We start from the raw sequence: 23,160 nt of genomic DNA, 5'->3' as shown, positions 1-23,160 counted from the left end.
CGAAATTTCCAAACATTTGTCGGGAGTCGTCGCGTCGCGACGCGTCGTTGGGAATTGCTCGCGTTGCTTAAGCAAAATTAATTTGAAGTGCAATTGCATGTGGGCTGGAAGTGGAATTGGGAATGGGAATGGGTCGGTCGCATATTACTCAGAAGTTGTGAGATATATGGGAAATAGAAATGATGAGCGCGAAACTAGGAAATCCTATTTTTAATCAAATATCAACCTTAATTCAAGGAGCCAGTGCCTAACCATTCATCCCTAATTACCCAAATCAAACCTTGGTTAAGCTTAAACTGTTCAAGATTTATTCCCTCTAGATTTATACCGAATTGATACTCAAACGTGGAATAATCCTACCCAATCTAGGGATCTAAGGATAATTAAATCGTTTACCTATCACATGTTTTTAAGACTCATCCAATTGAATCCCTTGTGGCCTCCACATGTCTATAGTGCTCTTAAGATCGGCTTATTCCCAATCTCCCAACCCAACCAAAGAACTTTCTTTGCTTTAAGTGTTTTTTGTTCATCGTTTATTTACAAAATAAAAGTGTCGAAGCCTTGAGTGCAGTGAAATTTGCACCGAAAATAGCAAAATCATTGAAACTTGATCTTCTCTTCTCGCTTTCTCTCTCTCTCTCTGTCTCTCTCGTTCTCTCGGTGCCTCCTCCCTTAGGTCTCTGATGTCTCTGTCTCTGGGTTCGGAGTTATGTGCTTGAGGGTGTTGAGTGGTTAGAAATTTGTACACAATTCGGGGGTATGCGGAGTTTGTTCCTTCGATGCCTTCCACACTTTGACGGCAGCAAAATGCGAATGTCCCGCCTTGAATCTCACTTCAGAGTCTCTCGATGGATGGATATGGATGATGAGGGTCGTCAACGCAGAGTGGTGTGAAGGTGGAAATCCACGCCTTAGTGCAGGTATCCACCGTGTCCGAGGCCGCCGAGGCCAGCGTATCCCAGACTGCCGTAGCTGCCGTATCCCCCATAGCTGCCGTAGCCGCCGTGGTAGGTGGAGGTGGTGTGCAGGGCCGGGGCGGCGTGTATCAGCGGAGCCGAGTGGATGAGCGGAGCGGCGTGCACCAGGGGCGCGGCATGCACCACCGGATAGGCCTTGGTGGCCACCTTGTAGGTGTTGGCGTACGAAGTGGCCACCGGGTGGTGGGCCAAAATGGGTGAGGCGTAGCTCTTGATGATCGGGGCGTGCGAGATCACGGCCGGGGCGTAGGCGGGAGCCAGGGCGGCACCATATCCCAGACCATAGCCGTGGCTATAGGGCGAGATGACTCCGGCATTGGCAACGGCGCACAGGGCGGACACGAGAGCGATCTACAGTGCACAGGGATCGAGTAGAATCGATTAGTAATGTAATCCTTTGGTCCTTTGGTCGTGTGTATCCTTACCAGTTTGAACATTTTGCTGGTTGGTTTTGTGGTTTCTTCGACTTCTTGACTGAAGAGCTGACTGTGCTATGCTTAGACGTCTCGTGTTGTCGTGTTATTTATACCCGAAACATGAGAAATATTCTGACAAATCATGGCCAGAAGAGCAACAGAGAGGGCGACACCCATGCCCATTCGCAGAGAGAGAGAGATAGCGGCAGATCGGGCGAGCGTGAACGCCCCTGCCAGCAGCCAGCCAGCCGAAAGCCCGAAGCTTTGTGCATTCGCCGACATTGCCGCTGCCGAGAGATCGCGAAAGAGATCATTCGAGACTCGCCCGAGTCTGAGTCCGAGTCCGAGTTAGATTCAGATTCAGATTCAGACCCAGCCACAGTGCCAGTGCCAGCACTTTTCATGGAAAAACCTCTTTGGATTTGCCATTTAATTCAATTTGTACTTTTTCGGCTTCCATTGTTGTGGGTCTGCCCACCTGGCGGAGGGGGGGAGCTCCAACGGGTATTTAAATATTCCCATCGAGATTCGTGTGTGGAAATTAGCAATTGTCTTTCGGCGGTTTAGTTCCAAGGGAATTTTCCTCTTGTATTTGGTAGGTTTCCTTTATTTGTAGTGGAAATCAGTTAATTAAAGGCGCCAGAGGAGAACCTTTTCTGGGTATCCTCTTTCCATCTTGGGCACATTTAATGCCACTGCATCCAGGGCGTGCAACGTGTCATGACATTTGTGATTAGCTGATCTCTAAATCCTTTCTAAAATGCCTTTGATTATCAATCAGCCTGACCGGCTGACTAACTGACAGCTCATTACAGATACAGATAGAGGAGAGCGATCCGTAGGTGTGGAAAATGTGGTTGCTCCAATCGGAGGCAGGCAGGCAGGCAGTCAGGCAGCCGCCTCTCCACGCACCGCAAAACGCTCCGTGAAAAATTGGCCACTTTAATAACTGACAACAATTTGTGGAGCGAATTGGAGTGGAGTGGAGTGGAGTGGAGTGTGGTGCAGTTGGTCAGTGGTTCGGTGGACAGACAGCTGGCTTGCATGCATTAATTTTTAAACTGATTTCTTATCGCTTTCGGCTGCTGCGGAGCAGACATGGCGTATGCGTAACTTGGTTGTAAAGAAAATCAATTGCCAATGGAAGTAAATCATATTTGTAGGATTTCTGTCTTGGGATTTATGTTTTGGGATTTGGAATGGCCTGCCAGATTTCCTAATAGCCATTCTTAATTTCCTCGCAGCAGTCGTCGCACGTGGCGTATCGTATCAAAAGATCTTCCGTCCAAGAAGTGTAAAAAGAATTGCGAAATATTGTCACCTGAGTGCAGAACCTTGAGCCATGAAGTTTTTGAATTGAAGTTCTGAATCGAAGTCAGAGTTAGATTCAGTTTCAGTTTCAGAGTTCTCAGAGCCAAACAAAGCCCGGCTTAAAGTTTATGACTCATAAATCAATAAACCTTTGGCTTGGCTTTGCGCTGGGGACAATTCATTCTTTGGTTTGGCTTTGACCCTGGACATCGCTGCTTGATTGGCTATGGAAAATCTGCATATCAACGAGACTTAAACTAAATCAAGCACAGCCACAGCCACAGCCCAAAACAGTCCAAAAGAGTCGAAAGCAAACCCTTCACCAAGCCAACACCTACCGCGTATCGCATATCGCTGTCTGGGGCAACCTGGTGCGTTATGCAAATCGCTGCCAAATTGTCGCATAAATCTAAATCGGACGAGGCTTGATTGACACAAAACAGGATGCCAAATTGCGTGGCTATCGATTGATCCATTGAACTATGCCATGTGCCACTGCCTGCCACCCACTCTATGGGATAGTCGTGGTCGTGGCTGTGGATTCGGGTTCCGATTGCAGCCGGTGGTGGTCAGAGCGTAGAGCTCTCTTGTGGCCTGTAATTGCATTTTAATGGCCTCCCAATTGCATTCTGTGTGTGTGTGCATTGGGCAATGGCAATGCCCACCACAGTCCAGTTCAGTCCCCTTGCATTCGATGCCGATGCCGATTCCGATTTCCCAAGCACAACGCCCAAAAAACTTTGATTGCCAACAAATCATTCAAAAAGTTGAAATTAAAAGCCGTCAATTTTCCCAACTCAAGTGAGTTTCGGGTCTACTTTTTTCCCCACTCTCATGATCTATGCGATTTTTCTGTGGAAATCGTCAAAGTAGACACTTTTCGGGACAAGGAAATTTCACAAGTACGCAGAGCAGAGCAATCCGAGCAGAGTTTCCTTTCCCTGGATTACAAGAAAGAGGAGGAGATTCGGTCAGTTGCATTTCATTAGCACGCTGACCGCAAAAAGTTATATTATTTAATTTGATTTAGAGTTTTGCATAATTGTGGGTTCGTTGGTTGGTCACCAGGCCAATTTGCATTTCTATGTACATATGTATGTATGTATGTATCTATGTGCTCTGGTGATTGTGTGACTCGAGTGTGTCCAATTAAGTATTAAGTATACCACATGGTGGACGCTACGCTACGCGGTCAAGGTCATGCTCACCTTACCCCAGCATTGTCGCAATGTCGTGCACGTTACAGTGTATATACTACAGCGGCGACAACAACAACAACAACACTTTCAATTACATGTTTTATAATGATTAATAATCAGAGCCACAGCAACAGCAACAACTGCAAACTGTAACAATGGCCAACCGAGAGCCAAGACAGCAGAAAATGGCAAGGGATCGTCCGGGTATTTGGTTGGGTGATTAATGGATACTCTTCTAGAGTATACTAGGACTCGTCGTAATTCGACTATATTTATTTATTATTTATTTATATATATTTAATTATTTATATATATTTATTTATTTGCTGTAGACTTTATAGGATTATATGCCACAAGCTGTAATAGTAATAGTAATGGGACTCTTCTCTTCTTTCAGGGTATTCATCCAATGCTTTGAAGAATGCTTTTCCACCGACTGTTGGGGCATGGCAAGTGTCGAGCAGGCACCGCTGTGAAGAGCTCTGTACACACACCGCCAGACAGTCGGACTGCAACATTTTCCATTAATGGAATTAAAGTGAGTTACTTTTGCTTATCCTCCCCTCCACCATTACGCGCCCGTACCCTTTTTGGAGCTACCGCATTTAGTCGGAGATCTTTTACCTTCAGATTCAGATTCGAGGTTGGGCCAACAATTATCATTTGCAAAATTGGTTTCGCTTTGTAGTTCTTTTTCCTTTTCTTGCTTTTTTTGTTGTTTCTGCTTTTGTTTGGGGACATTGCGCAATGTGGGGCTTAGAGCACGTACAGCTCCACATGTTGCTATAGTTTCTGTTGCTGTTTCTGTCTCTGTGCCTGTTGCATGCTTAAACTATTTCGCACACAGATCCATTTGACAGCTTCAGCGATTCCCCCGATTGTCAATGCAAATTCACCGAAAATCCGCATCATAATTAAGTGGTTTAAACGCGGTTCACTGCAGCCACTGGCAAAGCCACAGCCACAATCGAGACTGGCACACGCCCCTTTTTGTGGCTCGTAAATTAAAATGGCAAACGCCTTGCAGCATTCTGTTTTGGTTTTGTCACCAAATTGCATGCAAATTCGACTCAGTGACGGATCTCAAGAGATTTATGTTCGCAAAATAATGGGGTTTTAATTGAATTTACTTTTCAAGTGGGTGCCCGTCAGAACTTCTCCTTCTGCGCGTCTGTACTTCCAAATTCTGTTCGCTGTTCCCCCCGATCGTTGTCTAATGCATCTAATTAGACTTTCACTTTTTGCTGGCCCGTCTGATCTGCGATTGTTCTAGCGAGCAGAGCAATTCGTTGACTTTTGTGGTTACTCACCCTGAACTTGGGCTGATTGGAAATCAAATTACGACGCCCAGATTCAGCTCCAGCTCCAGCTACAGTCATGATGTAGAGGGAGTCATAACGCGGTTAGAGCTGGCACTGGATACCGACACGAGCCGGCACCTTCCAAGAGAGGTTTCCTATGCAAAAGCGGTTCTGGTCTAACACTCCCCAACACGAACATCTATCCCGCCCCATCACGCTATGATCTCCAAATGCTCCGCTTTAGTCACGGAGTGGTGTTCTATGCTACGAGTAATTCTCACACCGACATCGCGAAAACAAAAGCAGAACAACAGAAATCCGAGTCGAGCTGCTTTGGGAACTCGGATAACTATAAAAAGTCAATTAGACTTAATGATAGCCGCAGCTAAACATTAAATTCATGTACGTAAATTACACAGAGCGATGAAGAAAAAACATGCGCAAGAAAATAAAAACCAAAACGGATTCGATTTCAGGGCAACAGCCAGCAGCCAGCAGCCAGCCAGCAGCAGTCAGCAGCCCGCAAAAGTCAAACACAATGTCGATTGTCCAATTTGGATTCTGTGGATTCTGTGTGTAATCAAGGAAGTTGCTTGGGGCCGCTGTCTCCTCTGGTGTCGCTGCGGGCAGCTCCGCTCCGGCTGCAGTCGACAAAAAGTTGTTTGCAGCAGTGCGTCTGGTTTTCTGGTATAATTCAGTCATTAAAATTAATAAGACAATGCAGATCACACGCCCCAAAAACAACGCTCGGAGGCGCCGCAAGAACTGGCCAAACGAGGCATTTCCCAAACGCTTAGGCCTGGAGGCGGATGTGGTTGTGGCTGTGGATGTGCCCACCATTACGGACTATTACAGATCCAATTACTTGGCGTATGAGTGATTTTAAATGGTGTCTTGGCCAGTCACACCGATAAGGCTACAAGCCTGGGATAAGACCACAGCTCAGCTCGTACTCGTACCCGCCTTCTCCCTCCTCTATTTGCAGCTAATTAAGTTGCATGTTGCCGCTGACAGGCATTCAGATACAGATACTCGAACTCGGACTGGTACTCGCACCCAGACAGACAGCCCGAACCGAAGCCAATCCCAGTGGACAGAGTCAAGTTCTATTAGCCAAACTATCTGTCCATATTTCGTTAAAGTTCTCAACAACTTGGGGATTATTTATTACCTTACCGATTGAAATACGTTCATGATAAATTCATTTCCTTATGGAATTACCCCCCAATCCCAGATCACATTTCTTACCATCAATTAAGCTTCAATTTCATTTAGCCAATGCCTTAGTTGATGCTAAGAAATTCCGCATTGGTCGGAATTCCACTAACTATCAAACTTTTCCTCTTTGGGCTGGTTAATTAACGCTAACAGGAAACCCCCTGGGCCAGCAAGGGTTAAGTGGCCCAGCCAAAGCTTAGCTCTGCCAACCAAAGCTCGAACAAAAGATTCATTTAGCGACAGCAGCCCAAAAGTATGCAACGTTTTACAATGCCATTCTAAAGTTTTTCCATGATGGAAATTCATTTGCCAGTTCGCCTTTAGCATGGGACTTCTTTGTGGTGGCTGCTCTTGCTGCTTAACAACTGGAATCGTTGGACCCCGTGTTAAGTGCAATTCAAAGATTTATGCCGACTGTTAAACCGTCAGGTGATTTACACCTTTGGGGCTGTAAGAATCCGTCTTGGACATGGTTTCGCTTGTCTTGGAGCCAAAGTAGAGCACAGCTAACACAATGGTAACTGGCGGCAGCAGCAACAACAAGAGCAACAACAGCAACAATGGCAGCTACTTGGTTCAGTGATTAAATCGTTTCGGGGCCTGTCGTATGTATGTCTGCCTGTCAGCGGGTTCGTGCTATAAGCATCTGAAGTAGCTTCTGTTGGGTCTCTCTCACTTTTCGTTATGTTTTTCTTCTTAATTAAATTAAGTCCAAGGTCGCCGCCAAATGGGCTGGGAATCTTGCAGCAGGCAGAGGTGGATTATGCTTAATTAACATCAAAGTTGAGAGAACTGGGCATACCTGTGCGAGTAGTATATGGCATATGATGTCTGATTTGCGTTGGCGGCACCCAGAAATAGCCAAAAACTACGAGCCAGGAAAAGTCAGTCAGGCGAGGAGCGATTACTAGAGGCTGGTTATGCTAATGGCTTGGCTCTGGGCTCTGTGTGGGGGTGGAACCCTGCCTGATCGGGACCAGTTAACCAGAGGCTGGACAACATCTGGGCGGCAGTCAAGTAGAAGAAATGAACAGGGGGGACAGACAGGTACGAGTATTGTGGGTGGCTTTGTTAGCCACAAGTCTGACAGCAGCAGCAGCAGCACCAGCAGCTTTGCCTTGGCTTTGCCAAACTGCTCGCTCAGTTACGCCCAAATGGGTCACTAATGAGGCATCTAGCCATCTGGGCCTGGGAATAATGTGGCCAAAAGAAACCAGGCAGCAGCGGCAGCAGCAGCGGCACAACTCTCGCTGATGGCTCGATTGTTTGTGCCAATTCTAACGTAAAGAAGATAATTCCCTCGTCTTTGTCTGGGCTATAAAACCAGAGCGTCTTCATTGTAGTCAAAACACAGTAGTCGAGAAGTTCACCCAACGAAGATGTTCAAAATTGTGAGTTCCCCTCGAGCCGGCGATATCTTTCGGAGTCCACTAATCCTTTGGACTCACCGCCTCTTCCTCCAGCTGTTTCTTTTGTGCGCAGTTTACGCCGCCTTGAGCCAGGCTCGTCCCAGCTACCTGCACGGCTATGACGGCCTGGAGTACGCCCCCAGTGTGGTCGGGTATGAGAGCGTGGCCCTGCCGGCGGCCGTCTCGCACCAGAGCTCGACGGTGGTGCACGAGAAGCGTCCCTACTGGCGGCCCATTGTCGATCACCACTCGCCGCTGCTGCGGGCCTCCTATGCCCCAGTGTCCGCCATCTCGTATGCTCCGCTGGGATATGCCGGAGGCAGTGCCGGCTGGTACGGGCCGGAAGCCTGGAGCGGATCCCTTGGCGCTGGCTACGAGAGCATCTACCTGAAGTAGAGGATCCACACTCACCCCCCATGGATAATCCAACTTGGACAATAAATCAAAGCATCTCACATTGGAATTGGAGTTATATATTTTGGAATTTTGTTTATTTCTTTCGAGGGACACAAGCCAACAACAAGCAAACTGTTCAAAATCTTTCGTTCGCGCACCTTTGGCCACTTTCTACCAGGCATGGGCGGCATATGTGAGGGGGGCGTGGTACTGGACTGGAGCAGCGGCATAGGCCACGGGGGAGGAGTAGGCCAGAGGTGAGGAGTAGGCCACGGGGTGGGAGTAGGCCAGAGGTGAGGAGTAAGCCACGGGCGCGGAGTATGTCAGCGGTGCGGAGTAGGCGACGGGAGCAGCCACAGTCTTGACAATGGGAGCGGCAGCCACAAGGGGAGCGGAGTGGACAGCAGTGGTCCTCACGACTGGGGCAACCACATCCTCCACGACCGGGGTGCTGTGCACCTGGGTGAGGCTCTGGTGCGAGACGGCGGTGGGCACACTCTTCACCACGGCTCCGACCTTCGCCAGCGACGACTCCTGGACGATGGTCGTGGCTGGGGCGCTGTAGACGAGGGGAGCGGCAGCCAGATGGCCGGGCTTGGCGGCAGCAACGGCCAGCAGAGCAGCGAGAACGAACTGCAGGATGGGAGAGAGTGGGAATCAGTTAGTAAGTGAGTAAGTAATCCTTTTGGGCCGAAATGTTCTTCTCCCGCGATCCTTACCAATTTGAACATTTTTGGGAGAGGCTTCTGGGGGGACTTGTGTCGTGTAGAAGAGATGGACTCGGAGTGTGATTCGCTGAGGGACTGTCAACCTCTTTTATACTCGAACTTGAACTTCACTTTGGCTTTGGCTTTGGCTTGGCTTGGCTTGGTGTCTCCCACACAGATACCCCCCACCCATACAGGGACAGCTTACAGCTCATACGCATTGCCATTGTCCATTGAGGCGGATACAATCGGCGGTCGAACGTGCCTGAACGGATTCTTGTCTCTTTTTCTTTTTCGTCTGTGTTTTCGTTGGCCCCAAACCAGATTATTATTCGGAACCGATCTACGGTCTTTGCTCTGCACTCGCACTCTTTTCTTCCCCTTCCAGTGCTTTTAGTAATTACTTCACTTATTTTCGGCCTCGCACTTGTTTCGGGCCAAAGCCGAACCCACTCTTGTTTTCGTTTCAATTCTGCGGCAGCCTCATTTATGGCGCACGAACGAGTACGTGCGGCTTTAGGTCTGAAAGGGTCCACAGCATTAATATATCTCCTGCAAGAACTTTCAAGCAATGCGATGGGAGAGAGGGAACATCAGACTCGAATCAATCAAGGCCAGGCCAGGCAAAGCAGGCAAAGTGCATGAGGGTATAGATTTTGCTGGGAAATGGCTACGCTCCTTAGAAGAAAAAGGGTGTAAGTAAAAGTGGGTGGACAGACAATCAGTGGGGGCAGTAATAATGCTTGGAGAAACTGTAAAAACAAATGCATGGCTGGAGCTGTGGGGCTGCTCGATTGAGTTGGTTTGTGCCCACTGTGGCAACTGTTGACGCAATCCATTAGGAAATTAAATTTTAACTTTTTACGACACTTGCTGAAGGCGAGAGTTCATTGACCATCATGGACTGTTGTCCTTGAAGCAGCCAGCTGGATGCCAATGGTCTTACAGGAGGTGAAAGACACCCCCAAAATCTATTTTTCACTCGCATACGTAGTGTTTAGTATTTACGCAAGTCCAGGGCACATGCCCGATGTTTACCCAGGCCAAGCTGCAGGTGCATGCAGCAGGAAGTACGTGCCAGGGAGCAATGAACCAGGACATGCCACGGCAGCCCATCCACCTCTCAGTACCGCCCTCTCTTGGGCAGTGTTTAGAATGCACATCACAGGTGCAAAATGGCACCTGTGCTGCATAGATCAAGACTGATGAATGGCCCACCGAGGAGCGGGCGAGAGCGAGAGAGAGAAAACAGGCAGACAATTTCGAAAGCAAAAACATTTATTTATTTAAAATTCGTATCACAAAACCGTCCAACAGTCCATGAATCCTGGTCACCTGGAAGCGAATGGGCGGCGCTCTACCACACACCGGTGGCGGTGTAGGTCAGCGGCGAGGAGGCGGCCACTGCAGAATAGTGGCCGGCCACAACGGGAGCAGCAGCAGCATAGCTGGTGTGCACCACAGGGGCGGCAGCGGCGTAGCTCGTCTGGTAAACAGGGGCGGCAGCGGCATAGCTCGTGTGGACAACGGGAGCGGCAGCGGCGTAGCTGGTGTGGACAACGGGAGCAGCGTAGGTCTTTACCACGGGAGCGACAACATCCTCGACGACGTGCGCAGAGCTGTGCACCACCGACTGGCTCTGGTGGGAGACAGAGGTGGGAATGCTCTTTACCACGGCACCAACCTTGGCCAGGTAGGGCTCCTGCACGATGGTTGTGGTGGACGGGGCGGCATACACCACGGGGGAGGACTCCAGCAGGTGACCGGGACGGGCAGCGGCTACGGCGAGGAGAGCAGACAATACCACCAACTTGAACATTTTGATTTAGTTTGGTCTGTATTGACTGATTTGGGACTGGAGTGATCGGATTGAGCTTCTTGCGAGAACTGTGTGTGGTTGTGGAGCTGCAGCAGTGGTTTTATATAGCTACCGTTTTGGGCAGAGACTTGGCTTTGACCTTCAACGTCACACGCACACACACAGTACCGGTGTGCGCGTCACAATTCGAGTCGAAATCAAACCCATATCAGATTCTGAGCAGCGATCAATAAGCAATTAGCGTCGGTGGACGGCTCAGCCGAGAGCCAAGCAAGTACAACAGCAGAGTGGGTCCGAGAGACCATTAGAGACTCTCGAGGGTCTCCGGGGTGACTCCTCCACGGCTGCATTACTTGCACTTTGAGTGCGTGAGTCAGGGTCAGCGTGCAGTGCGTGAGCTTTTGGTTTCGGATCTTGGGCATTGGATTCATTTTCAGTTTCAGTTTTTCCTTTCAATTGCAAGTCTCATGTTTTATTGTCCGAGCGAGGGCGCACTTATTTCGCTTTAAAGTCAACTCAAACTCAAATCGTACTCGTAAATGTTTTAATTAGACTTACTTCTCTTTTGCAGCTGCGACGGCAACAGCTGCGTCGGCAACTGCCCCCGAAAATAACGACGATGGACAATGCCCGTACTATTCGGATTCGGACTCGTATTCGTACTATATAAGACTGGTCTGGCGGTTGTCCCATTATCAGTCAGCTTCATTCGCTTCCACAGCAGCACAACACAGACCAAAAACACACAAAATCCCCTCAACATGTTCAAATTGGTAAGTCAGCCAGCCGAATGCGATTGTACCGCTGAAAGCTAACCTCCTCCATTATCTCTTTCAGGTGGTGTTGTCTGCTCTCCTCGCCGTAGCTGTCGCTCGTCCCGGACATCTGTACGAGTCTCCGCTGGTGTATGCCGCCCCAGCGACCACGACAATCGTCCAGGAGCCCTACCTGGCCAATGTGGGTGCCGTGGTAAAGAGCATTCCCACCTCTGTCTCCCACCAGAGCCAGTCGGTGGTGCACAGCTCTGCCCACGTCGTCCAGGATGTTGTCGCACCCGTCATCAAGTCGTATGCTGCTCCCGTCGTCCACACCAGCTACGCGGCATCTCCTCTGGTCCACACCTCTTACGCCGCTCCCTACGCCGCTCACACTTCCTATGCGGCCACTCCCGTCATCTACAACGCTGGCTGGTAAGGAAGCGGAGGAGACTGGATGCTCGGACGAGCGATCTGGATGGCTTAACAAAATAATAATCCTGTTGTACATAAACGAGTTTAATTGCGAGTAAAATGTGATTCCCGAAAGTTAATTCTAAAACTGAGTTTTTGTGCTTTTTGCTTGGGATAATGGGAACTACTATGAGCAGGGAGGTTAATAAGGACTCCAAAAGGACATGTCACGACCCGATCAGTCGTTTAATGATTTGGCCAGCCAAAAGTTTGGGGCGCTATATCTCGAACAAATGGGTCCCGATCACCGCAGGACCTTTTTCCAGGATCGTTAGGATCTAGACTGTCCTTCGATCACATGGAGGCGTGGCCCGCACAGATCAAACGAAAAATAGCGGAGAAATAGAGGATCTTTAGTGATTCCAAGGCAATATCCTTTTTGTCCTTGATGTCAAACGATCGAGGATCTTATCCCAATTACGTGTGGGCATGGCCCGCTCGGATCGAACAGGAAATAGCAAAGATATGGACATTTTTGTGCAAATCTCCTACAAAACAGCGTAAAAAAGGCATATCCTGGCCGTCCTCGGTGTCCTTGGTGGGTTCAGCGGATGCGGGAGATTTTTCCGCTCACGCGGACACCTGGCACATCCTGATAGGACACCAGGGAGCGGAGCTACGAGCGATTTTACATGGCCAAGTGGCGCCCCAAGTGTTCGTGAAAATGTAAAAAGTTCTTAGGCTTTAGGGTGGTTGTTGTACAACAATCGACAACAACAACTTTTGTTGTACAACAATAACAAAAACAACTTTTGTTGTACAACAATAACAAAAACAACTTTTGTTGTACAACAATAACAAAAACAACTTTTGTTGTACAACAATAACAAAAACAACTTTTGTTGTACAACAATAACAACAACAACTTTTGTTGTACAACAATCGACAACAACAAGCGAGTCTTGTTTTGTTGTTTTCTACGCTATTTGTGGGCTGATCGGGACGTGCGATGGCTTCCTGTGATCAGAAAAATGTCCTTGATGTTATAGAGTCTTTATCAAGGATCAAGGATATTTTCATGCATATTTAGTTTTCTCCGCTATTCCTCATCCGATCTGGGCGTGCCACACCTTCCCGTGATCGGGTGAAAGTCCCCGATTTGATGGAGTCCTTGATATCAAGGATCAATATCCTTCGCAGTCAATAATGCTTTAAAAATCACTTAATTTTCTCCGCTATTTCTGCTATGGCATCCAGTGGTTGGCGACATATCCTTAATGAAGTCCTTATCAAGGATCAAGGATATTTTCCCCAAATTTTAATTTTCTTCGCTTTTGTCGACTATGGTGCCTAGGTCGATGTCCTTCGATGTCCTTCGAAAGGACGATGATCCCGCATGTGGACCACACCCACCCAGACTTAAATTAAATACCGATAATAATTTGAGCATGAAACATGGATTTATTTACATCAGTCGAAACATGAAAGAAAGAAAAATAAGACTGCAGGAAAGAGAGGGAAAATTTGCATTGGATCTGGGTAGTAGTTGCTAGCCCACGCACTGCCGTCCAGGATGTCGACGGGATCACTTTACCAGGATGGGGCCCAGCCGTGGCCGGCCCACGAGGGCGACAGAAGTGTCGTGTGCAGAGCCGGAGCCGCATAGGTCTTGATGATGGGGGCAGCGTAGCTCTTCAGGACCGGAGCCAAAATCGGCTGGATGATGTGGGCCGAGCTGTGCACCTGGCTGATGCTCTGGTGGGACACGGCACTGGGAATGGTCTTCACAATGGCACCCACCTTGGCCAGGGCCGGCTCATAGTGGATCGCAGGAGCGGCATAGCTCCAGGGGTCCAGACCCAGGTAGCCCGGACGGGCAGCAACCACGGCGAGCAGAGCGAAGAACACCACCTAAGAGCAGAAGGAGATTAAGAGTATGAACTGAGATCAGGCATCGAACCACTTACCGACTTGTACATTTTGCTAATCCTTGCGATCCTGAAGCGCTAGCTATTGGCTGAAGTATGAACTGTGGGTCTGTGTGGACGCCTCGCTGGGTTGTGTTGCATACTCCAAATCCGCGCCGCCTTTTATACTCCCAAAATCCGACCATGTGCAGCAGCCGTCAAGAAGAAAAACCGAATCTAAAAGTGCAGAAAATACAATAATAATAATTTTTTGTTGTATTTCGTTTTTCCTCCTTCGCCATCGTTAGGAAAAGCTGAAAAATAACGCCAACGGCTGCGGACACTCCAGAGAGCAGAGCAGAGCAGAGTGGGGCAAGCGAGGAGACAAGTGGCAAAGTTTGCATGTGCCACAGCAGCAGCAGTGGTAGCAGCTGATTCGCCTTTGTCTTCTGTTATAGTTTGCCAAGCCCCGCCCAAGTCCCCTGTCCGCTGGCCACTGCCCACTGTCCACCAAAGACTTCAGACCCCATTAGGTTGCAAAAAAAAAAAAAAACAAAGCAAAACAAAACGAAAACCAGTCAAAATAATGTGTCTTGGCTGTTGCTGTTGCCGTCTGGGATTGCGCTAGTCCACGCTGGCCACTTGGCCCGCTCGGGCAGTCGGTCAGCAGCCGGCACTTGCATCACTTCTTCGCCAGCCAAACTCGTCGCAAAAATGCTGTCCACTCTGTAACTTTCCTCAAAGTTGACCGTGAAAATGTGTTGTACTCGCACTTGTATTTCATTCCTGCAACACGCACGCACACCAGACACGGCCCCAAAGTGGCCCAAGTTCAATGCGAACGCACTTGCGTGTACGAGAGTATTTGTCATGGTCGGTACCAAGTCTCCAACTCAAAGAGAAGGCCATCGCAGGCGGTAACCGTCAGAGATTCAGAAAGGAATGTGGACAAAGTTGGGGCCTAATTTGTGGGCCTATCACGTAGGTCGGCAAATGCTGAACGCCAGCAAAACAAGTTTATCATGCTACTATTTCCACTGTTGCTTTCAGAGATGAGAAAGCTTCTCATTCATTCTTCGTTGCGAAACATACATTTTATTCCTTTAATTTTGAGTCCCAATATTCCAATTATTCCGCTCTTGGCCCCGCCATGACTCCTTTCCTTTCTGGATACCAGTTTCTGGTTATGCTAATCTTGGACTGCAATTGTCTGGCATAACAATGCCTATGCGAGCGAGCGAGCGACAACCCAACCCACATAGAACCCAGCTCGGTCTCGGGACTGGTCTCTGGCTCTGGCTCTGGAGTTCCGCTTTGTGTAATAAGCAAACATCGATTGCGATTGCCCAAGTGGCTTTTGCGCAGGCGCACACACACAAACACACATTGGAACCCCAGCACAACTGTACTTTCGTTGTGTTGGTTCAAGCAGAGTTGTGCGAGTATTTGCCGCCGTTATGGTGATTTGTCAGCAGTTTTTAGCATGATTAATGAATGTTTCGTTTCGATCTGGCGACACAACTCCCCCTCCGATCCACTCCACTCCGCTCCGCTCCGCATCGAATGGCTTTGTTAGCCGAAATTCTTGAGCGACTTTTAATAGATTTCTATTTCAGGTAAATTCCTTGGCCATATCCGGGCGCTGTTTATGCTGTGCTGTACTGTGCGGTGTCCCAACCTCTGTGGCAGTATCTCCTTTGGGATCTTGTTCGGTGTTTTCCAGGGGGTAATGTACGCCTTGTGGCCACCTTACGGCTGCTAAGTGACAGTTCTGCCTCTGCCTCTGCATTGCATAACACGAACAATAGCAACAACAGCGAGAAATTGTGGCCAATTATCATGCAGGGAACCAGTTCCCCAGCTCGAGACTGTGGCTCTCGATTACCCCTTATCGACGGCGTTTAGCACCAAACTCAATTTTGCTATTAATTAAAGTTGATTCGCATTGATCTCAGTGGAAGTGGATAAAATGAACCACAATTAAGCAGCGCTTAAAGATCAATTACATATCGGGGAAGGAACATCATGTTGACAGCTCCAGAGACGTCATCACTTGTCTGTCGATGGGTTTTTCAGTTCTCCAATTGTCTATGTCATTATTCTAGAGTTAATTGGCTCGAAGGTCGTTATAGAACAGACGGACAGAATCGGACAAAAAAATGAAATTGTAAGCAATAGAAGTAATTTATGGATGAGGAAGTAATGGGTGCTATTCAGGTGGAAAAAAGCGTTTAATGAGCCCAATATCAAAGCGGAAATAAAGTAGAACTTTCGGCACTTGTTCTTTTATGAATAACCCAAATTAAAATTCATTTCAATTAGTACATTTCCACTCTAATCATTCCCTTCCTTTTCCCACCCCAAAAACTCATTTAGTTACCCATAAAGTTTAAGCACAAAAGCATTCCTTCAATCGCAAGTAAGACACCAATCAAGACCCAAAATTAGATGGCCATTATGTTGCATGAAATTGAATAGTTTCTTGGGGGTTCGAAGTGCTCTGGCGCCTACTATTGAGTGGCTGCAGTTGCCACACATTTCGGACAAAAATGTAGGCGACCTGTCCTGCCGTGGCTGTTGTGTAGCTCTGTTTTGGCACAGTTCACTCAGATGTCAGAGCCACCAAGCGGCAGTCAGTCAGTCATTCAGTCATTCAGTCAGGGAGTTGGTCTGTTACTCCAGCTAAAAGGAGCATTACGCAAATGGCAACGGGTGAGAAATGTGCTGCAGCTGCAACAGCAACGGCGCCTGCTGGGGCAAGCAAAGGCAAGTAGAGCGGCCATAATAATAAAAGGTGCTTGCATATAGAAAATTCATTCCAAGACTTTGCCCCCTCGAGTAATTACGTTGCAGCAGGTCTCAGCATGAAGTGGCGGCGGCGGTGGCGGCCACTCTGGCCAAATTGACTATGCCAATGTGCGAGCGGCAGCAGGTGGCTGAGTGGCCGCGTGTCCCAGTGTCCACTGTTCGGCTAAGGTCAGATGTGTCCATCAATTTGGCTGCGGCCTTCTCTGCAATGGCAACGGCATCCAATTGGAAGCACCGCGTCAGCGGATGCTTGGACATTGGTCATCTGATCGCCTAACTCACAATTTAATTGCAATAACATTGAAAACACACACACACACACAAACACACATATCTGTGATGCCAAAAGAGATGCCAAAACGAAGATTGCTGCCACGGACTGCCGACAATTATTATGGGTAGCCGTAGCCCCTACTAACCCACTGAACTGAATCGAAGCTAGGGCCCCTCCCAATGCAGATCGTGGCGCCGCTTGCAACATGCTGCAACTAGTTTCGCGGCAGATACAGATGCAGTGCTTCCTGGTCCAGATAAGCCAGGCAATTGAATACATTTTCTTTTCGTTTTCGTTGGGTTTCTGCTATTTCGGGGAGTGCTACAACTGTAGACCGGGATCGGGATCGGGGCGACCAGGTAGACTGCCGCGAATTGTTGTGCAAATATTTGCTAGGCTGAATGCAAATCATGATTAATTTACGACTCGACCACTCGACCGAGTGGTCGGATTCTCCAAGCTGACATTTTCAGCACTTTCAGCGGAGGTTGTGTTGCCTGTCAAAATATCAAACGGCATTCTAATGAGCTCGTGCTCGAAGCTCGCTCCAAGTCTCCTCGAGTGTTCTAGTTTGCCATGGAGCGGAGCGGAGCGCAGCTTCGCTTCCACTGCTGCTCATTCCGCTGCTGTTCATGAACTTTTCCAGTCGATGACAGGGCACACTTGGAAGCCTTAAATATCACAATCAATGGCAGACAAATGAAGCCAGGCAAAAACACACAAACAAACATATCTCCGAGTAGATCTCAATTCTCACACACACACACACACAGGCACACGAGATACGAGCCACTTTTTATGGCACATTCTCAGACAAAAAGATAACGTACACACACACAACTAATTTGCAAGACAAAATCAGTAGAACAGTGTAACATAAGAACGGAACAATTAAATTGCCAAGTGTGAATTTCCGCTGTCCAAAAAAATTCGCGAGGAAAACAAATGCAGAGAGCACAAAAAAGAAATACATTTGTACAGCAGCAGCAAAACCAACAACAATTTGCAGGTTGAACAAGTGAAGGTCACAATGGTGGCATCCCAGTCGGACTTTATACCTTCCAAGAAGCACTTCTAGAGCGGTTCTTTTTCCTGCAAGCACCAGTGATTTATACATGACGTTTTGGTTTCCAAATTACACAGGGTGAAACACGCCAGCACCGGTACATTTGGAAGTAGGTAGGAACCGTTCCTTTAGAACGCATTGGGAACTGGTGGTTGTTGTAATTTCAACTTCGTGAAACGCTCGGGTTTCGCTTCCAGTTGTACTTTCCGAAAGAAGCATTACAGAACACATATTTGGCATGCATCGAGAATCGTTCCATAGGAACCTATTAAGAACCGTTCTGTAACTGTTCCAATGCAATCATTCCTTATCACATCCCTGGAATGTATCAAGAACCGTTCCTTGAGAAGGTATGCAGCATGCATGTATGCATGCATGAAAGAGCGTTCTAAAAGAACGCGAGATTAACCCATAAATACAAAAACTATAAATTTTTTCGAATTTGATTTATTTAATATTTTCTTTACTAAAATATGATACAAAAAATAAGAAAAATAAGAAAAAGTAAAAAACAACGAAAAAAATTTAAGAAAAAAATAAAACTGAAAAAAGATAAAAAAGAAATGAAAAAAAAATAAAAGAAAATTAATTATAATAATAATAAAATAAAAAAAATTAAATAATTGCCGTCGTCGTCTATGATGAAATCCTTGTCGTGGTTGTAGTTGTTGTTTTTTTTCGGGGATGTTGTTGCCGTCGTTCCTGTCGGTGTCTGCATGTTTCCTTGCAAGGCAGGAGACCGAGTAAATGCGATTCTTTCCTTTGGAGAATGCCGTCCTTATCAAAAAGAAATTTGTTATTGTTTTATTAATTTTGGCAAAAGTTTATTAATTTCAAATACAATTTTTTAATGTTTATGTCCACCCTAATCAGTTCATTAAAAATCCGAACAAGGTCCACCCTAAATAGATTTCACTGCATGAACATCGTGAACATTGAAACATCTCTCTACTTTTATCAACATATATTTACACCACTATTAATACTTATAGTGCGTTTAGTTCTCCATAGTTTGAAGAACTTATGTATATCGCATTCCATCGTTGAGGTTATGTTCATGTGCATGTACATGTTCAAAGAGAAATATGTATATTATGCATTATTTTTTGTTTATTTTAATATTCTTAAGGTGCAGGTCGAACTGCCACAACAATCTGCTAATACTTACGTGGTAAAATAAACAGTTTTAGGCACTTAAGTATCACTTTTTCACAATTTTTGGCAGAGAGCACAGATAAACACACAATTTTCACCGGCTTCAAGACGCAAGTGATGAAATAAAAGAAGACGAGAAAAAACCGCGCGCGTTCTTGCATGTTCCCTTTTGTTATTTATTTTGTGTTGTCTTTCCCCCTTACCGAGGGTACGAATTTGCTTTCGAAAACATTCTTTATGTCTATGCATTCTTTATGCCTTCTAATAGAAGCGAGAAAGTCACGCATCGAAAACGTCTACCTGCGAACGTTTTCGATGCGTGAACTTCTCGCTTCTATTAGAAGGCATAGAGAATGCATAGGCCGCCTCGTGAAAAAAACGAACGATCGGGAATCGGTTTGGGTTTCATTCCATATTTTTCTGTGCAAAAATATGCATGATAGAACCATTCTTTGTGGAATCGGTTCTACTAAGCCTGCCAGGGAAGTAGTGAAGAACCAGTACTATGTTGCAACCACTTCTACAAGGTCCGACTGGGATAGATTACACAAACACACACATCGAAGCACATGGTATGCTGCAGCAGTCTAACGGAGCAAGCGAATTGCAAGGCATCGGGCACTGCAGCATAAGCAGAAGCAGCAGCAGCAGCAGCAGCGGCAGCAACAATTACCATTGCCAATTGCTGTAGACAAACATCGAGAACAGCACAATCGCTGGGATATTATTATAAGACTTACCAAAAACGAAGAGACGTCCCACACCATTCTGAATGAAAACACACACACGCCACTCTGTAAAAAAATGAGGCAGTTTAGCGTGGAGAATGGCTTCGTAACAGAAGAAGAAGAACTTTACAGAAGAACTTTACATTCTTATGTAAGCCTAATCTATCATATGTTAATAACACCGATGGCAGTTCAAGGGCATTACCAGGCTTAATCGATAGCTGGTATCGATCTATTAGCATATCGCTGTGAAGGTAAACAATGTTTAATTCTAAGAAAATAAACCTCATTAGAGCAAATAGAGAAACCTAATTGGCATTAAAAAAAGAGTATCAAACCAATAGCATAGCTGGAATTGAATTGCCCCCAGATTGAACTCCCACCAAGGCAGAGTTCAGCGCTTTGGATTGAAAGGGGTCGATGGATGGATGGATCGTCGCAGACACGAAGCGAGTCGAACAATGCGGCGTTTGACAAAACTCTATGCGAAAAGACAGACAGCAGCAGACTGCAGCAGCAGCAACAACAACAATTGAAATGTAAACGAAACGAGGTGCAATTACAACGGCAACGAGCGGCAAGGCAACTGCGGATGCAAAAACCAAAGTTCCACAACATTGAAGTCGCAGCCGGCAGCGTCAACGGATATGGCAACGAGGCGACTGGAGCTTGTGCAGTTGCAGCAACGAGAGCATCTGCATCTGCGGCATAGATGCCAGCTGTTGGCGGTGGGCAGCCGTGGAAGGTGGCAAGTGAATAAAAGACACCGCTGCACCATCGAGTGGCATCAGTTGCAAGCAGCAAGTCGCCGAGACCCACCACCAAGGATTAACCACCCACAACATGATGAAACTGGTAAGGATGCGGCCTTCTCTAAAGAAAACTAACTAAAAGGATTCCTTCCTACTGCCTCTAGCTACTGTCGCTAATCTCCATGTGCGCACTAGCTGCGGCACGTCCTGGCTTCCTGCACGGCCACCATCATCACTATCCGGAATACCCCATATACCCCCACCACCACCACCATGTGGAGCCCCTGCATGTGGCCAAGATCGTGCACCTGCCCGCCGCCGTCTCCCACCAGAGCTCGACGGTTGTGCACAGCGTTCCCCATCACATCATCAAGCCAGTGGTGCTGCCTACGGTGGTGAAGACTGTGGTGCATCCTCCCATCATCAAGGCCTACCACCCGGCTCCCATCTTCAACGCCTACCATCCGTACGATCCCTTCCATCTGCACCATCACCATGACTTCCACGACTTCCACGACTACCATCTCCACTGATAGCCGCGCCGCCACTCTGACTGCTGAATGATCGCGAATGATGAATGAAAACTGAGAATGCAGAACGAAGAACGAAAAACGATAAACGAAGAGGATGCTACAGATACTGCCACTGATGAATGATGATGGATGCTGTGATGTATGTGTGTGTCGCTGATTGCTGATTGCGATGCAAACTGCTGGATGGATATGCTACTCCCACTTTCTAACTACAATTAATAGTGTTGATTATGTGTATATAAAAGATACAATTCTGAATTGACAATCTGTAATCTCTGTAATGGATACCCGCCTAGTGCGGAGCCCTCATTCGCGTGTAACCGCGTAAAATATTTCCCTAAAGCGGGTGACATAATTAGCATGTAATCGCAATCAAACGAAAAAACCATTCGATACTTTAACGCAGACAGACAGACAGAGGGACAGACAGGCTGGCACACAATGAGCGACAGACAGCTTTGGGATGGATTGGATGGCACATTTTCCATGGCGACAATGGAGACACGTTGCCCCTCCATGTGGCAACCAAATGCATTTGCTGTGTTATGCAAATCAGTGCATAAGCAGATGATGAGTGTGTGTGCCTGCCTGCGGGGGGGAGCAGAGCAGAGGTGTTGGCCAAGCGAAGTGATAAATGTTTAATGCTGTCTGCCACTTCTGTTGCAAATGATTCGGTTTTGTAAGCACATCCTGCAGGCCTGAAGGGCTACGCTACTCTCTCCGTCCCCCCAGCTCTGCTCTATTTCAAGTACAAATCTTTTTTGCTTTTGCAATTCACACAACTTTTTGCATAAGCAAATGCAAATTGCCCCAAACTCGAGTACGAACACGAGTACGTGTATTTTTACCCCACACAGCCGACACTTATTCGCTCGGCGACTATTACTATTCAGAATCAACTTAATCGACAAACATTGCCATAAGAATAAGCTAATGAGAGTCGCAAACATTTAATGTGACATAAACATCAATTAGAAATTGGCAATTTGTAATAAATTTAATGGTTCATGGGTTTGCTAGAGGGTAGAGGGTGGAGGCGAAGTCTAGAGGGTTTCTTTGTGACTCATGTTCATGCTATGTATTCCCAAAGCTAACAAACTAAGCCTCTGTGTTCCAAATACTTCCTTGTTTGGTGCATTAAAAACAAATCAAAATCAATATCAATCAAGTCTACAAGCTTCGCCTCAACCCTGAAAAACTACGTATATTCGGTGTCTGTTTGGGCTTGTCTTTTCATCGGTTAAATTAGCCGCAAATCGGTTATTGTTTTGGCCAATTTCTGCTCCATTCCATGGTTCGCTGACCGGCAAACGAGGCAGCAAAGTAAAATAAATAAATAATATATTTGGCAAGGTGACTGCGGTCTTTGAATGATTTCTCAGGCACGTGATTCGGTAGCTCGTTAAATGTAAGCAAACAAATGGTGAAAAAAGGTGAAGTGGAGACCCCGAGAGGAAGTGGTGGTACGGTCGCACTATTAGATGCGTGAGAAATGCTTAGAGTAGATAAAGGGCGAGTTCCTGAGTTAATAGTTTTCTTTATATATGTAAATATATATTTATGTGCCAACATCTAACTATAGAATATGTTTTCGGTTCCATTCCTGACAAATCTTCCCCCTGCTGATGCCCATGACAACTAAATATTAATATAATAATAGCTGTCGGCCCTCGACGACAGCGACGGGGCTGAAAATGTGTCTGATGTGCAAGTGTCGCACTATTGCACAAGACAAACATCTGAGCCAATCTCTGGCGATTGGCTGAGCCCCGAGGCGAGTCCACTGGGACTGGCGGGGCACATTAATCAACGTTTCGCCAACTTGGGGACGTAATTTATGCAAGCCGAAAGTGCAGAGAGCAGGGGGACCTGGAGGGCACCTGAGTACGCTAAGCCGCTTTAGTTGATTCTTTTGTGGCTCTCCCATTGCTCAGTAGATATTTCGCTCTAGTATGAGTACGAGTATTTATTTATTTGTTTGCTTAATTGTGTGACGAGACGCATGCAACACA

At 47.0% G+C, this 23,160-nt stretch overlaps 6 protein-coding genes across 6 annotated transcripts; 3 read left to right on the top strand and 3 right to left on the bottom strand.

Moving 5' to 3' along the window:
• Positions 1 to 519: 519 nt before the first annotated feature.
• LOC111078684 (cuticle protein 64) lies at positions 520 to 1,479 on the bottom strand. The gene is made up of 2 exons (XM_022373528.2): positions 1,406 to 1,479; positions 520 to 1,331 (listed from the first exon to the last, which is right to left on the bottom strand). Exons 1-2 carry the CDS (start codon positions 1,415 to 1,417, stop codon positions 915 to 917), a joined length of 429 nt encoding a protein of 142 aa, XP_022229220.1. The 5' UTR covers positions 1,418 to 1,479; the 3' UTR covers positions 520 to 914.
• A 2,849-nt stretch (positions 1,480 to 4,328) lies between these two features.
• LOC111078681 (pupal cuticle protein C1B-like) lies at positions 4,329 to 12,058 on the top strand. Its single transcript, XM_022373524.2, has 3 exons — positions 4,329 to 4,444; positions 11,328 to 11,529; positions 11,594 to 12,058. Exons 2-3 carry the CDS (start codon positions 11,383 to 11,385, stop codon positions 11,948 to 11,950), a joined length of 504 nt encoding a protein of 167 aa, XP_022229216.2. The 5' UTR covers positions 4,329 to 4,444; positions 11,328 to 11,382; the 3' UTR covers positions 11,951 to 12,058.
• On the top strand, positions 7,753 to 8,334 carry LOC111078687. The gene is made up of 2 exons (XM_022373531.2): positions 7,753 to 7,816; positions 7,889 to 8,334. Exons 1-2 carry the CDS (start codon positions 7,805 to 7,807, stop codon positions 8,228 to 8,230), a joined length of 354 nt encoding a protein of 117 aa, XP_022229223.2. The 5' UTR covers positions 7,753 to 7,804; the 3' UTR covers positions 8,231 to 8,334.
• LOC111078726 (pupal cuticle protein G1A) lies at positions 8,293 to 10,819 on the bottom strand. Its single transcript, XM_022373575.2, has 3 exons — positions 10,299 to 10,819; positions 8,950 to 9,025; positions 8,293 to 8,863 (listed from the first exon to the last, which is right to left on the bottom strand). Exons 1-3 carry the CDS (start codon positions 10,754 to 10,756, stop codon positions 8,402 to 8,404), a joined length of 996 nt encoding a protein of 331 aa, XP_022229267.2. The 5' UTR covers positions 10,757 to 10,819; the 3' UTR covers positions 8,293 to 8,401.
• A 1,314-nt stretch (positions 12,059 to 13,372) lies between the features above and the next one.
• LOC111078706 lies at positions 13,373 to 19,980 on the bottom strand. Its single transcript, XM_022373553.2, has 3 exons — positions 19,876 to 19,980; positions 13,893 to 14,069; positions 13,373 to 13,836 (listed from the first exon to the last, which is right to left on the bottom strand). Exons 2-3 carry the CDS (start codon positions 13,902 to 13,904, stop codon positions 13,516 to 13,518), a joined length of 333 nt encoding a protein of 110 aa, XP_022229245.1. The 5' UTR covers positions 13,905 to 14,069; positions 19,876 to 19,980; the 3' UTR covers positions 13,373 to 13,515.
• LOC111078705 (uncharacterized histidine-rich protein DDB_G0274557) lies at positions 19,837 to 21,399 on the top strand. Its single transcript, XM_022373552.2, has 2 exons — positions 19,837 to 20,718; positions 20,780 to 21,399. The coding sequence occupies exons 1-2, from the start codon at positions 20,707 to 20,709 to the stop codon at positions 21,146 to 21,148; spliced, it is 381 nt and encodes a 126-aa protein (XP_022229244.2). The 5' UTR covers positions 19,837 to 20,706; the 3' UTR covers positions 21,149 to 21,399.
• The last annotated feature ends 1,761 nt before the right edge of the window (positions 21,400 to 23,160 follow it).

The sequence above is a fragment of the Drosophila obscura genome, unplaced genomic scaffold, assembly GCF_018151105.1.
Source record: "Drosophila obscura isolate BZ-5 IFL unplaced genomic scaffold, ASM1815110v1 contig_1, whole genome shotgun sequence".
Taxonomy (NCBI): domain Eukaryota; kingdom Metazoa; phylum Arthropoda; class Insecta; order Diptera; family Drosophilidae; genus Drosophila; species Drosophila obscura.
Note: the sequence above shows the minus strand (reverse complement) of the source record. Positions and strands in the feature narration are given on the sequence as shown.